Source organism: Entelurus aequoreus, linkage group LG09 (genome assembly GCF_033978785.1).
Source record: "Entelurus aequoreus isolate RoL-2023_Sb linkage group LG09, RoL_Eaeq_v1.1, whole genome shotgun sequence".
Taxonomy (NCBI): domain Eukaryota; kingdom Metazoa; phylum Chordata; class Actinopteri; order Syngnathiformes; family Syngnathidae; genus Entelurus; species Entelurus aequoreus.
Window position 1 is genome coordinate 10952768 of NC_084739.1, and position 18218 is coordinate 10970985.

At 33.5% G+C, this 18218-nt stretch overlaps 1 protein-coding gene across 8 annotated transcripts in view; it reads right to left on the reverse strand.

Annotated features, from left to right (window-relative positions):
- Nucleotides 1–17762, reverse strand: part of pax2a (paired box 2a) — a 123778-nt gene extending 106016 nt beyond the window's left edge. For 4 of the 8 annotated variants that reach the window (XM_062058048.1, XM_062058050.1, XM_062058046.1 and 1 more), the window contains exons 1-3: nt 17237–17762; nt 16038–16203; nt 15207–15404 (exon numbers count right to left, since the gene is read on the reverse strand). In XM_062058048.1, the coding sequence (XP_061914032.1) occupies nt 15207–15404; nt 16038–16203; nt 17237–17279 (407 nt within the window). In that variant the 5' untranslated portion in view covers nt 17280–17762. Of the gene's footprint in view, nt 1–15206; nt 15405–16037; nt 16216–17236 lie in introns of all 8 variants that reach the window. The other 4 variants (XM_062058047.1, XM_062058049.1, XM_062058045.1 and 1 more) reach the window with 1 other exon arrangement.
- Nucleotides 17763–18218: the final 456 nt, after the last annotated feature.

Sequence of the window (18218 nt, forward strand, 5' to 3'; positions counted from 1 at the left end):
TTTTATTTGAATTAAGCAAAATTATCTGCCAATACAACAAGAAAATGTGGCTTGTTAAGACTTTCCAAAACAAGTAAAATTAGCTAACTTTAATGAACCCAAAAATACCTTAAAATAAGTATATTCTCACTAATAACAAGTGCACTTTTCTTGGTAGAAAAAAAAATATCAGACGTTTTATGCTCAATATGTTGAAAAATATTCTTAAATGAAGTAAATGCTAGTGCCATTATCTTGACATAATGATATGCGCTCGGCATTACAATTCTTGAAACCAGCAAACTTATACTAAAACCTAATTTATTGTTCTTAATGGAAAGGCAACAAGGCAACCGCTTGTTACTCTCGGGGGTCTCCTAGCCGCTCAGGCAAATCATATTGTCTAAAAATGCATTTTTCCATCGATAACATGACATCATCGCACCAAGTGCGTGCTCTTTCAGTCAATTAGTACGCATATATACAGCCCGGAACCCCAGCCAAAAAATTTTTAATTGTAATTTTGAAGAATTAATCTGAATGTGCATGGACTATTTTTGTTCAAAATTGTTTGAAATGTTAAATGTTTAAATATTAACTGTCAGTTTACTGTACTGTGACGACTGTACTACTATACGAGTACGTCTTTTCTCTTGTTTCATTGAAAATAAAACAGCAAAGTCCATTTGGCTGTCATCTCTTTTAATTATGAGACACAATTGTGTCAAAGTCATGATTTTTTTTTTTCATGCTTGCAATAAGAAATTATTACTTTAAAAAAGGTAGTTTTATACTTGTGAGTGTTGATGACACAGCTTTGCAACAGTTGATATTCTAGTTTCAAGCATGTTTTACTCAACATAGGTTTTGCAGCTTGCTGCGAAGTTTGTTCTCCCGGGAAGCAAACTGACTTTTCCGTACAAAGGTAGCAGGTAGGAACATATTTAATAATCAATTAATCCTACACAGCAGAAATAACAGGAACCAAAACAAAAGGAAAGCGTGCCGTTCACACCAGAAGCTAAGGCAAACAACTATGGACATGAACACCTCACTAAACTATGGCATGACACAAATAGCATTAACTATGGAATCGCCTGAAATAAGCAAGACTTGCTGAGGCAAGAAAAGAGCAATGTCGCCAGGACGACTAACTGGCAAAGACAGGCTTAAATAATAGTCTCTTGATTAGAGACAGGTGTGACCCGAACGCAAGAGGCAGGTGGAAATCATAAGTCGTCAGGGAAACTATAACAAACAAGGGTGCACAAAATCAGGAACTATGGAGTCTTAAACTAACAGAAAATAACAAAACATGATCCAGACCACAGATCATGACAATGTGTTGGTTTTCTGACATGGACTTTTTTCTTCAGCATTGTCCACACGTTTGAGAATGAGGCTTTTTGGAAGGCCGTTCTAAAACCTTAATTCTAGCCTGATTTAGCCATTCCTTTACCGCTTTTGACGTGTGTTTGGGGTCATTGTCCTGTTGCAACACCCAACTGCGCCCAAGACCCAATGATGATTTTAGGTTGTCCTGGAGAATTTGGAGGTAATCCTCCTTTTTCATTGTCCCATTTACTCTCTGTAAAGCACCAGTTCAATTGGCAGCTAAACAGGCCCATAGCATAATACTACCACCACCATGCTTGACGGTAGGAATGGTGTTCCTGGGATTAAATGCCTCACCTTTTTTCCTCCAAACATATTGCTGGGTATTGTGGCCAAACAGCTACATTTTTGTTTCATCTGACATCACATGGACAAAGATAAGACCTTCTGGAGGAAAGTTTTATGGTCAGATGAATCAAAATGGAGCTGTTTGGCCACAATACCCAGCAATATGTTTGGAGGAGAAAGGGTGAGGCCTTTAATCCCAGGAACACAAATCCTACCGTCAAGCATGGTGGTGGTTGTCATGATCCGTGGCCCGGATCATGTTTTGTTTAGTTATGTTCTGTTAGTTTTGGACTCCCTTAGTTCCTGTTTTGTGCATCTCTGGGTTTGTTTTGGTTTCCATGGGGATTAATTGGGTTCACCTGCATCTTACTGCAACCCACACGTAACAGACCGAGTGTGGCGAGTAACGTGAATAAATAGCTCTCTGATTAGTGGTCGACAGCAGGTGAGCTGTGAGCATAGACTAGAATAGAATAGAAAGTACTTTATTGATCCCTGGGGGAAATTCAGCATGTGTTCATTCAAAGTTGTGATGCCTTCAGTGACAATCTACAATGTAAATAGTCATGAAAGTAAAGAAAACACATTGAATGAGAAGGTGTGTATATAAATGTACATGTATATACATTATATACATATATATGTATATATGTATGTATAGATGTATGTACATATGTATGTATGTATGTATGTTTGTTTATATATATATATATATATATATATATATATATATATATATATATATATATATATATATATATATATATATATATATATATATATATATATATACATATATATGTATGTATTCATGTATGTATATTTATGTATGTATATATGTGTGTATGTATGTATGTATGTATGTATATATGTATATACATATGTATGTGTGTATATACGTGTGTATGTATGTATGTATGTATGTATGTATGTATGTATGTATGTATGTATGTAAATATGTATATACATATGTATGTATGTATGTATGTTTGTATATATATATATATATATATATATATATATATATATATATATATATATATATATATTTATATATATATATATATATATATATATATATATATATATATATATATATATATATATATATATATATATATATATATATATATATATATATATGTATGCATGTATGTATATTTATGTATGTATATATGTGTGTATGTATGTATGTATATATGTATGTATATACATATATACATACATATATATGTATATAAACGGGGATGGCGTGGCGAAGGGACGGCGTGGCGAAGTTGGGAGAGTGGCCGTGCCAGCAATCTGAGGGTTACTGGTTCAATCTCTACCTTCTACCATCCTAGTCACGTCCGTTGTGTCTTTGAGCAAGACACTTCACCCTTGCTCCTGATGGGCCTGGTTAGCGCCGTGCATGGCAGCTCCCACCATCAGTGTGTGAATGGGTGAATGTGTGTGTGTGTGAATGGGTGAATGTGGAAAATAGTTTCAAAGCGCTTTGAGTTCCTTAAAAAAAAAGGTAGAAAAGCGCTATACAAGTACGACCCATTTACCATTTACATATGTATGTATGTATGTATGTATATTTACTGTACGTATGTATATATGTGTGTATGTATGAATATATATATATATATATATATATATATATATATATATATATATATATATATATATATATATATATATATATATATATATATATATATATATATATATATATATATATATATATATATATATATATATATATATATATATATATATATATATATATATATATATGTGTGTGTGTATATATATACATATGTACATATGTATGTTTGTATATATATGTATATGTATGTATATTTATGTATATTTATGTATGTATCTATGTTTGCATGTATGTATATTTATGTATGTATATATGTGTGTATGTATGTATATATGTATGTATAAATATATGGATGTATATACAGTATGTATATTTATGTATGTATATATGAGTGTGTATATATGTACATATATATATATATATATATATATATATATATATATATATATATATATATATATATATATATATATATATATATATATATATATATATATATATATATATATATATATATATATATATATATATATATATATATATATATATACACAGAACGTTGCGACAGCTGCCGTAAAGGAGGTGCGTTGCTATGTTTCCGGTTGGTCGTCATGTGTTTTACCCTCCTAAAATCTCTCAGTAAAGTTATTCGATGGATTATAGCTTTTGTTTTATATATATATATATATATATATATATATATATATATATATATATATATATATATATATATATATATATATATATATATATATATATATATATATATAAAATCTACAATATAAATAGTCATGAAAATAAAGAAAACACATTGAATGAGGAGAAGGTGTGTCCAAACTTTTGGCCTGTACTGTATATATATTTTTTAAATCATTGATCGACCATGTGTTAAATGTAAATTTTATGCAGAAATATGTCAACAACCATCTTTTTGTTTCCCACCACTTGTGAATTTGTGCATTTTCCCCTAATAGAAATTGACCTCCCGACCCCAACTTTGGGAAAGCCAAAGCCTAATTAGCCATCACTTCCGATTTGGCAAATATGAGGATTGCCACAACTCTTCCAGCAAAACACACACCGCGCCGGGATTTGCGCAGGGGCTCTTTGTGCGACCTGATCGCATTACGCCGCGCCGTGACCGTGGTAATCTTTTGATTGACAGACGAACACCAGATCATTGAATAAGACTCAGCGCGGTCGCGGGCCGACGGGGAATCCCACGCCGAGGCCCCCGACAGGTGTGACAAAAGAGAATTACAGGGTAGCGGATGAGGTATCTGTTCTTTAGGGTCTGGCATTGAGGGGTTAACTTCCTCAGGGGGGGGGGAGAAAATATACATGTAGTCTTTTCATCCCCCTCCTGGCTGCAGGCAGGCCAACAAAAGGCCTCCTCCAGAAAACACACACATCAATATTTTATTTGAATTTCCAACATCTCACCACAACAGTTATCTGAACCCTTTCATGGCTCGGAGGGGAAGACTCATAAATCCAAGGACTTTTGTATCCAGTCCGCGCTGTCGCTATTGAATAAGCAATTCGGACCGTAGTAGGCGAATTAACGACTTTCGCGTTGGGAATTAAAACCCCTCCGGAATTATTAAAATGTGGATCGATATGACTGATTATATAAGGAAACTTCCACCCCCTCGGCGGCCCAAAAAAGCCCACGCTTCTTAAGTGTCATCTTTAATAATTCATGCAGGAAAAATGTGTTTAAAGCCGTTTTTAGTGCAGAGAGCAGAGGTCAACCCCCCACCCACCCAAAAAATGTTGTTACGCTAACTCAATATTGGGTGATTGTAAATAATAAAATAATGAGATTAATCCATAATAAAATTCCCTAACTTTTTAATTAAAAAAAGCTTTTTAACAAAAAATGCATTACTCGTTGAAAAACAACCCACAAATGGTTCATCATTTTAAAAACCCAGAAATCGAGTTAAAGTAATACCCTTTTTTTAATTTTGTAATGTTTTTTTTTTTTTTTTTAATATTATTATTATTATTTATTTTTTTTATTTTATTTTTTTATATTTTTTATTTTGTCAAGATCTCCCGAAACTACCTGATAATCTTGGAACAGTTACTCAAGATTATGTGTTTTTATTTTTTCTCTCATTTTGTTCCACCTTCTACCATGCAGAAAAAATGTTGCGTTGAAAAAAATAACCCAATTTTAACCCAACTGCTGGTCCAGAAAAGGACGAACCCCTTATCTGAGTTATTTTAACTCAACATTTTGGGTTAATTTTTCAACCCAACTTTTGCATTGAATCATTTAACCAAAAAGTTGAGTTATGATAACTTAATGTTGGGTTATTCCCAACCAAACTATTGGGTTGAATTATTTAACCCAAAAGTTGAGTTACACTAACTCAATGTTGGGTGATTGTAAATAATATTAATGAGATTAATCCATAATAAAATTCCCTAACTTTTTAATTAAAAAAAGCTTTTTACCAAAAAATGCATTACTCGTTGAAAAACAACCCAAAAATGGTTCATCATTTTAAAAACCCAGAAATCGAGTTAAAGTAATACCCATTTTTTAATTTTGTAATGTATTTTTTTTAATTTTAATATTATTATTATTATTTATTTTTTTAATTGTATTTTTTTATATTTTTTATTTTTTCAAGATCTCCCGAAACTACCTGATAATCTTGGAACAGTTACTCAGGATTATGTGTTTTTATTTTTTCTCTCATTTTGTTCCACCTTCTACCCTGCAGAAAAAATGTTGCGTTGAAAAAAATAACCCAATTTTAACCTAACTGCTGGTCCAGAAAAGGACGAACCCCTTATCTGAGTTATTTTAACTCAACATTTTGGGTTAATTTTTTCAACCCAACTTTTGCATTGAATCATTTAACCAAAAAGTTGAGTTATGATAACTTAATGTTGGGTTATTCCCAACCAAACTATTGGGTTGAATTATTTAACCCAAAAGTTGAGTTACACTAACTCAATGTTGGGTGATTGTAAATAATATTAATGAGATTAATCCATAATAAAATTCCCTAACTTTTTAATTAAAAAATAGCTTTTTACCAAAAAATGCATTACTCGTTGAAAAACAACCCAAAAATGGTTCATCATTTTAAAAACCCAGAAATCGAGTTAAAGTAATACCCTTTTTTTTAATTTTTTAATGTATTTTATTTTATTGTAATATTATTATTATTATTTATTTATTTTATTTTATTTTTTTATATTTTATTTTTTTTCAAGATCTCCCGAAACTACCTGATAATCTTGGAACAGTTACTCAGGATTATGTGTTTTTATTTTTTCTCTCATTTTGTTCCACCTTCTACCATGCAGAAAAAATGTTGCGTTGAAAAAAATAACCCAATTTTAACCCAACTGCTGGTCCAGAAAAGGACGAACCCCTTATCTGAGTTATTTTAACTCAACATTTTGGGTTCATTTTTTCAACCCAACTTTTGCGTTGACTTATTTAACTAAAAGTTGAGTTATGATAACTCAATGTTGGGGTTTTCCCAACCAAACCATTGGGTTGAATTATTTAAACCAAAAGTTAAAAAATGTTGTGTTAATCTTTTTCAACCCAACTTTTGCATTGAATCATTTAACCAAAAAAGTTGAGTTATGATAACTTAATGTTGGGTTATTCCCAACCAAACTATTGGGTTGAATTATTTAACCCAAAAGTTGAGTTACACTAACTCAATGTTGGGTGATTGTAAATAATATTAATGAGATTAATCCATAATAAAATTCCCTAACTTTTTAATTAAAAAAAGCTTTTTACCAAAAAATGCATTACTCGTTGAAAAACAACCCAAAAATGGTTCATCATTTTAAAAACCCAGAAATTGAGTTAAAGTAATACCCTTTTTTTAATTGTGTAATTTATTTTCTTTTATTTTAATATTATTATTATTATTATTTTTTATTATTTTTTTTTTTATATATTTTTTTTTTCAAGATCTCCCGAAACTACCTGATAATCTTGGAACAGTTACTCAGGATGATGTGTTTTTATTTTTTCTCTCATTTTGTTCCACCTTCTACCATGCAGAAAAAATGTTGCGTTGAAAAAAATAACCCAATTTTAACCCAACTGCTGGTCCAGAAAAGGACGAACCCCTTATCTGAGTTATTTTAACTCAACATTTTGGGTTAATTTTCTCAACCCAACTTTTGCATTGAATCATTTAACCAAAAAAGTTGAGTTATGATAACTTAATGTTGGGTTATTCCCAACCAAAATATTGGGTTGAATTATTTAACCCAAAAGTTGAGTTACACTAACTCAATGTTGGGTGATTGTAAATAATATTAATGAGATTAGTCCATAATAAAATTCCCTAACTTTTTAATTAAAAAAAGCTTTTTACCAAAAAATGCATTACTTGTTGAAAAACAACCCAAAAATGGTTCATCATTTTGAAAACCCAGAAATTGAGTTAAAGTAATACCCTTATAACCCAAAAAAACCCCAAAAAAACAATGCTATAAAGGACATAGAATATTGCGCTAAAACAAAACAAAGCAAGATCCTGATAGTTTTGTGAGAGCCGTAGAAATTAAAACAGATGCTGATATTGTTATTGATCGCTATTCACGCCTCATTCTCAGGAAAATAATTCTGCTGTATGGAGAAGGGGAAATTGAACGGGATGGAAGCCAGATTTGTTGGTGATGGATTAAGGACTCAATGGCCTGATACCAGAAGAAAATATTTGAAAATATACATCTCAAGATCTCGCCGAAACTACCTGATAATCTTGGAACAGTTACTCAGGATTATCTGTTTTTATTTTTTCTCTCATTTTGTTCCACCTTCTACCATGAAGAGCTTTGTACACATTAAAAAAATGTTGGGTTGAAAAAAAATAACCCAATTTTAACCCAACTGTTGGTCCAGAAAAGGACGAACCCCTTATCTGAGTTGTTTTAACTCAACGTTTTGGGTTCATTTTTTCAACCCAACTTTTGCGTTGACTTATTTAACCAAAAAGTTGAGTTATGATAACTCAATGTTGGGTTATTCCCAACCAAACCATTGGGTTGAATTATTTATCCCAAAAGTTAAAAAATGTCGGGTTAATTTTTTCAACCCAACTTTTGCGTTTACTTATTTCACCAAAAAGTTGAGTTATGATAACTCAATGTTGGGTTATTCCCAACCAAACCATTGGGTTGAATTATTTATCCCAAAAGTTAAAAAATGTCGGGTTAATTTTTTCAACCCAACTTTTGCGTTGAATCATTTAACCAAAAACTTGAGTTATGATAACTTGATTGATTGATTGATTGAAACTTGTCTTAGTAGATTGCACAATACAGTACATATTCTGTTCAATTGAGCACTAAATGGTAACACCCGAATAAGTTTTTCAACTTGTTTAAGTCGGGGTCCACGTTAATCAGTTCATGGTATTGTCGGGTTATTCCCAACTAAACTATTGGGTTGAATTATTTAACCCAAAAGTTGAGTTACGCTAACTCAGTGTTGGCTGATTGTAAATAATATTGATGAGATTAATCCATCATAATATTCCCTAAATTTTTAATAAAAAAAAGCCTTTTACCCAAAAATGTGTTACTTGTTGAAAAACAACCCACAAATGGTTCCATCCATCCATTTTATACCGCTTATCCCTTTTTGAAAACCCAGAAATCGAGTTAAAGTAATACCCTTATAACCAAAAAAATGGATTGCTATTCATACAAATAACTAAAATTTAACTCAACACTAGAAACTCGTAAATTGGGTTTGCAAAACAACTCAGTATTTTTTTTTTTGTGTGTACCACTCTACGCTTTACTGGGAAAAAGACGAAGAGATTGTTTGCAAATATCATATAGGCCAAGTTAGAAAATGTCACTTATTAACACTCCTACAGGTGAGGTTTGAATTATTGAACCCAAAAGTTGAGTTAAGTTAACACAATGTTGGGTGATTGTAAATAATGCTAAGGAGATTCATCCATATTAAAATTCCCTAACTTTTTAAATTGAAAAAAGCCTTTTACCTAAAAATGCGTTACTCGTTGAAAAACAACCCAAAAATGGTTAATCATTTTGAAAACCCAGAAATCGAGTTAAGTAATACCCTTATAACCCCCAAAAAATTATTGCTATTCATAAATATAACTCCAAAATAAATTTAAACCAACATTAACAACTCATAAATTGGGTTATCAAAACAACCCAGTATTTTTTTTACTGTGTACAACTCTACGCTTTACTGGGAAAAAGACGAAGTGATTTTTTGCAAATGTCGTACAGGCCAAGTTAGAAAATGTTAATTATTAACACCCCCACAGGTGTGGGGTTAAATTATTTAACCCAAAAGTTGAGTTAAGCTAACTCAATGTTGGGTGATTGTAAATAATGCTAAGGAAATTCATCTATAATACAATTCCCTAAAAAGCCTTTTACCTAAAAATGCGTTATTCGTTGAAAAACAACCCAAAAATGGTTAATCATTTTGAAAACCCAAGTATCGAGTTAAGTAATACCCTTATAACCCCAAAAAATTGATTGCTATTCATAAAAATAACTCCAAAATTTAACCCAACACTAGCAACTCATAGAAAATGTCAATTATTAACAATCCTGAGGGTTGAATTATTTAACCCAAAAGTTGAGTTAAACTAACTCAATGTTTGGTGATTGTAAATAATGTTAATGAAATTAATCCATAATAAAATTCACTAACTTTTGAAGAAAAAAAAATCCTTTAAACCCTTTTACCTTTATACCCTTACAACCCAAAACATGTATTGCTAGTCATACAAATAACTTCAAAATGTAACCCAACACTAGCAACTCATAAATTGGGTTATCAAAATAACCCAGTATTTTTTTAGTGTGTACAACTCTACTCTTTACTGGGGAAAAAACAAAGAGATTGTTTGGAAATGTCAAGTTAGAAAAAGGCCAATTATTAACACTCCTTCAGGTGAGGGTTGAATGATGTAACCCAAGAGTTGAGTTACGCTAACTCAATGTTGGGTGATTCCGAATATTGTTAATGATATTAATCCACAATAAAAACCCTTTTAATAAAAAAGATAGCCTTTTACCCAAAAAAAGTAGGGATGTCCGATAATGGCTTTTTGCCGATATCCGATATGCCGATATTGTCCAACTCTTTAATTACCGATACCGATATCAACCGATACCGATATCAACCGATATATACAGTCGTGGAATTAACACATTATTATGCCTAATTTGGACAACCAGGCATGGTGAAGATAAGGTACTTTTTAAAAAAATGAATCAAATAAAATAAGATAAATAAATTAAAAACATTTTCTTGAATAAAAAAGAAAGTAAAACAATATAAAAAAACAGTTACATAGAAACTAGTAATTAATGAAAATTTGTAAAATTAACTGTTAAGGGTTAGTATTATTAGTGGACCAGCAGCATGCACAATCATGTGTGCTTACGGACTGTATCCCTTGCAGACTGTATTGATATATATTGATATATAATGTAGGAATCAGAATATTAATAACAGAAAGAAACAACCCTTTTGTGTGAATGAGTGTGAATGGGGGAGGGAGGTTTTTTGGGTTGGTGCACTAATTGTAAGTGTATCTTGTGTTTTTTATGTGGATTTAATTAAAAAAAAAAAAAAAAAAAAAAAAAAAAAACGATACTGATAATAAAAAAAACGATACCGATAATTTCCGATATTACATTTTAGCGCATTTATCGGCCGATAATATCGGCAGACCGATATTATCGGACATCTCTACAAAAAAGCAATTCTCGTTGAAAAACAACCCGAAAATGGTTCTTCATTTTGCAAACCCAGAAATCGAGTTAAAATAATACCTTTATAACCCCAATAAATTGGTTGCTATTAATGAAAATAACAAAATTCAACCCAACACTAGCAACTCGTGAATTGTGTTATCAAAATAACCCTGTATTTTTTTTAGTGTGTACCACTCTACACTTTACTGGGAAAAAATAAGAGATTGTTTGCAAATGTCGTATAGGCCAAGTACAAGACTATGTCTCCCGGCTGGCCTGGGAACGCCTCGGGATTCCCCGGGAAGAGCTGGACGAAGTGGCTGGGGAGAGTGAAGTCTGGGCTTCCCTGCTTAGGCTGCTGCCCCCGCGACCCGACCTCGGATAGGCAGAGGAAGATGGATGCATGGATGGATATAGGCCAAGTTAGAAAATGTCAATTATTAACACTCCTACATGTGAGGGTTGAATTATTTAACCCAAAAGTTGAGTTACGCTAACTAATCATGCTAATGAGATTACTCCATAAGAACATTTCCAAACTTTTTAATATAAAAAAAAAGCCTTTTATTGGAAAAAAATGTCATCTTTTTGAAAACCCAGAAATCGAGTTAAAATAATACCCTTATACAATTGATTGCTATTAATCGAAATAACAAAATTTAACCCAACACTAGCAACTCATGAATTGGGTTATCAAAATAACCCTGTATTTTTTGTTTTGGTGTGTACCACTCTATGCTTTATTGGGAAAAAAATAAGAGATTGTTTGCAAATGTCGTGTAGGCCAAGTTAGAAAATGTCAATTATTAACACTCCTTCAGGTGAGGGTCGAATTATTTAACCCCAAAGTTGAGTTACGCTAACTCAATGTTGGGTGATTGTAAATAATGCTAATGACATTACTCCATAAGAAAATTCCCAAACTTTTTAATATGAAAAAAAAAGCCTTTTAACCAAAAACGGTTCATCATTTTGAAAACCCAGAAATCGAGTTAAAGTAGTACCCTTATAACCCAAAATAACTCCAAAATGTAACCCAACTCTAGCAACTCATAAATTGGGTTATCAAATCAACCCAGTATTTTTTTAGTGTGTACAACTTTACGCTTTACTGGGAAAAAATAAGAGATTGTTTGCAAATGTCGTATAGGCCAAGTTAGAAAATGTCAATTATCAACACTCCTACAGGTGAGGATTGAATTATTTAACCCACAAGTTGAGTTACGCTAGTTAATGAGATTAATCCATAATACAATTCCCTAACTTTTAAATAAAAAAAAGCCTTTTACCCCAAAATTGCGTTACTCGTTGAAAAACAACCCACAAATGGTTCATAATTTTGAAAACCCAGAAATCCATCCATTCATCCATTTTCTACCGATTGTCCTTATCCGGGTCGCTGGGGGGTGCTGGAGCCTATCTCAGCTGCATTCAGACAGAAGGCGGGGTACACCCTGGACAAGTCCAGTTAAAGTAATACTCGTATAACCCAAAAAATGGATTGCTATTCATAAAATAACAAAATTTAACCCAACACCAGAAACTCATAAATTGTGTTATCAAAATAACCCTGTATTTTTTATTTTTTTTAGTGTTTACAACTCTACGCTTTACTGGGAAAAAGACGAATAAATTGTTTGCAAATATCAAGTTAAAAAATGTCAATTATTAACACTCAGGTGAGGGTTGAATTATTCAACCCAAAAGTTCAGTTACGCTAATTCAATGTTGGGTGATTGTAAATATTGCTAATGAGATTAATCCATAATAAGATCCCCTAATTTTTTAACAAAAAAAAAGCATTTTTACCCAAAACTCGTTGAAAAACAACCCAAAAAATGGTTAATCATTTTGAAAACCCAGAAATCGAGTTAAAGTAATACCCCTATAACCCAAAATAACTCCAACATTTAACCCAACACTAGCAACTCATAAATTGGGTTATCAAAATAACCCTGTTTTTTTTTTTAGTGTTTACAACTCTACGCTTTACTGGGAAAAAGACGAAGAAATTGTTTGCAAATATCAAGTTAGAAAATGTCAATTATTAACACTCAGGTGAGGGTTGAATTATTCAACCCAAAAGTTGAGTTACGCTAACTCAATGTTGGGTGACTGTAAATATTGTTGATGAAAAAATTATAAAATTCCCTAACTTTTTAACAAAAAAAGCCTTCTACCCAAAAATGCAATACTTGTTGAATAACAACCCAAAATTGAAAACCCAGAAATCAAGTTAAAGTAATACCCCTATAACCCAAAATAACTCAAAAATGTAACCCAACACTAGCAACTCATAAATTGGGTTATCAAAATAACCCTGTATTTTTTATTTTTTTAGTGTGTACAACTCTACGCTTTACTGGGAAAAAGACGAAGAAATTGTTTGCAAATATCAAGTTAGAAAATGTCAATTATTAACACTCAGGTGAGGGTTGAATTATTCAACCCAAAAGTTGAGTTACGCTAACTCAATGTTGGGTGATTGTAAATATTGTTAATGAAAAAATGATAAAATTCCCTAACTTTTTAACAAAAAAAGCCTTTTACCCAAAAATGCAATACTTGTTGAATAACAACCCAAAATTGAAAACCCAGAAATCAAGTTAAAGTAATTTCCCTATAACCCAAAATAACTCAAAAATGTAACCCAACACTAGCAACTCATAAATTGGGTTATCAAAATAACACTGTATTTTTTATTTTTTTTAGTGTTTACAACTCTACGCTTTACTGGGAAAAAGACGAATAAATTGTTTGCAAATATCAAGTTAGAATATGTCAATTATTAACACTCAGGTGAGGGGTTGAATTATTCAACCCAAAAGTTGAGTTACGCTAACTCAATGTTGGGTGATTGTAAATATTGTTAATGAAAAAATGATAAAATTCCCTAACTTTTTAACAAAAAAAGCCTTTTACCCAAAAATGCAATACTCGTTGAATAACAACCCAAAATTGAAAACCCAGAAATCGAGTTACACTAATACCCCTATAACTCAAAATAACTCCAACATTTAACCCAACACTAGCAACTCATAAATTGGGTTATCAAAATAACCCTGTATTTTTTATTTTTTTAGTGTGTACAACTTTACGCTTTACTGGGAAAAAGACGAAGAAATTGTTTGCAAATATCAAGTTACAAAATGTCAATTATTAACACTCAGGTGAGGGTTGAATTATTCAACCCAAAAGTTGAGTTACGCTAACCCAATGTTGGGTGATTGTAAATATTGTTAATGAAAAAATTATAAAATTCCCTAACTTTTTAACAAAAAAAGCCTTTTACCCAAAAATGCAATACTCGTTGAATAACAACCCAAAATTGAAAACCCAGAAATCAAGTTAAAGTAATTTCCCTATAACCCAAAATAACTCAAAAATTTAACCCAACACTAGCAACTCATAAATTGGGTTATCAAAATAACCCTGTATTTTTTTTTTTTTTTAGTGTGTACAACTTTACGCTTTACTGGGAAAAAAGAAGAGATTGTTTGCAAATGTCGTGTAGGCCAAGTTAGAAAATGTCAATTATTAACACTCCTTACAGGTGACACACACACACACACACACACACACACACACACTTTCATGCCTCAACATTTCCACTTCAGCTCCAAAATCACCCAAAAAAAATGTCTTCCCCTTCTCCGAGACCTCATCGTCTTCTATCTTTAGTAGTTATGCGGCTCCCCTCAGGTCATTAAAATGTAATGCTGATGACCAGCTGTCTGGAACACTGGCTCCTAACCAAAGTTCAGGGCACTTTTTTTTTCTTCCCCCCCCCTACCAACCTCTCTTTATAAAGACACTTTGTCCCAATTCGGGGGGTGTGAAATGTACAAATAGGTCAAAATAGGCTCCATTCACTTTTCCTTTAATTTTATAAAGCCTATTAAAAATACACAATGGAGATCTTAAGGCTACCGCCTATTGAACCATTTCCTCTGGTATTTCCCACCACCAGCCGACCTGGTTACGGGCTATCGATCGGTTTTTATCGAGACAGATGTGATTTTTTTTTATTTATTTTTTTTTTTTGGCCACGCAGAGGCGGGATTGGATTGCACCTGCAAGGACCACCCCGGTGCGCTACATAAAGACGTATTTGCAGCATTTTTTTTTATTTTTTTTTTTTAATTTACACATGCAATTTAGTGCAAAAAAATAAAAAATAAAAAGGTGTGCACCTTACCTGTTGATGGACGACACGCTGGGCACCGTGTCGTTGTCGCACACCCCCTCCGCCAGTAGCCGGTCCCGGATCTCCCAGGCGAACATGGTGGGGTTCTGGCGCTTGTAGTCCGCAATCTTATCGACCACTTTCGGGGTGGCGACCTTTGGTTTGGAGCCACCGATGACCCCCGGTTTAATACTGCCCGTTTCGTAGTACCTGCACACAAATAAGACGTTTAATGTTTTCACGTGACGTGGGTCAGATTGATTTTTTTTTTTTTTTTTTTTTTTAAATAAGCAAACGCGCTTGAATTTGCAGTTAGTGCATGGAAATATGCATCTAAGTGAGTGGAATTAAACAAAGCACAAAAAGCAGCTCAAATTGAGGTGTGTATATATAGCAGCATGCACGTCATGCCAGCTTTATTCCTAATAAAAAATAATAATAATAATAAAAAAACTGACAAACATACAGCGTGTGTGCATTGAAATACCTCTGAAATGCCTTCTGATAGCTGGGAAAAAATATATTTCAAAATATCAAAATATTATCTCACGGTGCTACTTTATGATAATATTATAATTAGTCCCTTTCATCATTCATTGTGACAAATTATCACAACGTGTTTGTTTTTTTAATGTGCACTAAAAATGCTCTCAAAGTAATTATTTAAAAAAAAAAAAAGCTTTGAGTGATGGATGTTGGGAAAAAAAAATTGCAAAAATGCAGTGTGCAAGCAAAAAAAAAAGAAAAAAAAGTAATAATACAAATGAAAAGCTGCAGGGTGCATATATATATGTATATATATATATATTTTTATACATAAGTTTTATGGGTTTTTTTTTTTACCTGCCGAGAATTTTGCTGACGCAGCCGTGACTGACCCGCAGCTGCCTGGAGATGTCACAGGGCCGGACCCCTTGGTGGGCCAGCTCCACGATCCGTTGCCGCACCACGTCCGGCAGGGGTCTGCCGTTCACAAACACCCCACCCAGCTGGTTCACGCCGCCATGCCCTGCGTGGGATACAACAGCAGAACGGGGGGGGGGGGAGCATAACATTACATACCTGCAGAGGACCGCATATTACGCGCATTATTTCGTTCATTCCAATTTATAAATTCCAATTTTTATGCCTGCAAAAAATGCAATTATTTCCCTTTATATCCAAATAACGTACTTTTTCCTGTAATATGAATTAATACAAATAATTATTTTTAATTCACACATGTTTAAAATAGATATTATTTCCCCACTATCGCCTCCTCAACGCAACACATGTCGCACATATTACGTTTCAACCTGTTTAATTTGCCCCTATTGTAAATAATTAAAATGACCTTTGATAACTCATATTACAAACGCCTATAAATAATACACGCACTTATACCCCCCATAAATACATAATATACACGCCGGCTATTTATATTTTCGAACGGGATAAATTAGCAGCTTTGGCGGAAACATTTGCACACAATCGGGGTGTCGTGTGCCATATTATTGTAATTTTACAGGTAATAAATAACAAAGAAAAAAAAAGAAGCTTTGTGTTCAAATTGAGGTGACACTAATAAAATAAAAAAAGTGCTTAGAATTAAAATGACGTTTTAGAATTCATTTTAAAACAAATATTCTGATAAAAAATATTTAATTTAATTATTGTCGCTTTAAAATAACACACTTGACCATTTTAGCTGTCACTTTTTACTTTGATTGTAATTTTTAACTGTTTTTTTAATTATTATTTTGAGTGCCTTGCAATGTGCCTTTATACATTACATGTATTATTATTGTGATTATAAAATGCTGCGTTCAAGTCACCTACAATTCCCCGCACTCGATGCACAAAACACGTGGGGTTTTTTTGCCTATATTCTCAATAATAACAATAATAATAATAATAATAATCGTTTTTCGGTGACATTTCGTTGCAAAACAATAAGAACCAGTGTATTTAAATGACTTAAAATTCCTGCACATTTGTTTTTTTTGTTGCCACAATTCCCCACGCCAACAGACGCACTATTTAAAGCGGCGTAGTAGACTCACGGTGCATGGCCGAGAAGGGGTCCGCCTTGCAGTGAATATCCATGGGATAGCAGAGCAAAGAAAGGTAATCGACTGAGGTCGCCGTCTCGCCTCGATGGTGCAGCCGCGTTTAAAAGAAATGGAGGAAAAAAAACCACAACACTAAAAAAAAACGCGTCCGTGTGCAGGTGCGTAGAGTCCGTGGCCGTGGAGCAAACTTCTGCAAGCCTCTAAACTTCTATGTCTTCGTTATTAAGAAGGGAGAAGAAAAAAACGAAATCTTCCAGCCAGGTGCTGCAGCGGACCCATGCGTAAAAGGTGCGCGCTTTGGAGGGGGGAAGGATAGTGGAACTTTCCACGGGGGTCCGATCGCATGTGTGTGGCATACGCCGAGAAATCCTCACTGTCGTCGGCGTGGAAGGGGCAGCGGCGTGCCCCCGGTGAGGTGGACAAAAAAAAAAAAAAAAGGAGGGGGTGGAGATGACAAGAAGCGGGTCCCCCTCTCTCTCTTTCTCTCTCTTTTCCCTCCCCTCTCTCTCTCTCTCTCTCCTCCAGAAGGGGCTGCTGCGCCTGCCTGAGCCGTGGACTGAGAATGAAGCCCCACTCCTAGTGGGTCTTGTTTCTAAAAGTCCCTCCACCTCTTCTTCTTCATCCTCCTCCTCCTCCTCCTCCTCCTACTATCACTCCATCCCACAGATCCCCCTCGCGTAAAGATGGATGACTTGTCAGACAATAGATTCCAACACTTTTGTGGGTCGCCCACACAACAACAACAACAACAAAAATAATTTTCAAAAACGAGGAACATCCATCGGAAATAATGAGACTTTTTTTTTTTTTCTTCAATTAAAAAAGCCATGTCACACACTTTTATGATGACTTCCATTCCAATATATTTATGCGCACAACTTAATGCGCAATGTCTCCTGCGCTCCCATGCGTCTTCAGGCTGTTCCCATCTCCGCTCGTTAGATGGCGCTCACACAGCAGCTAATGTACGTGC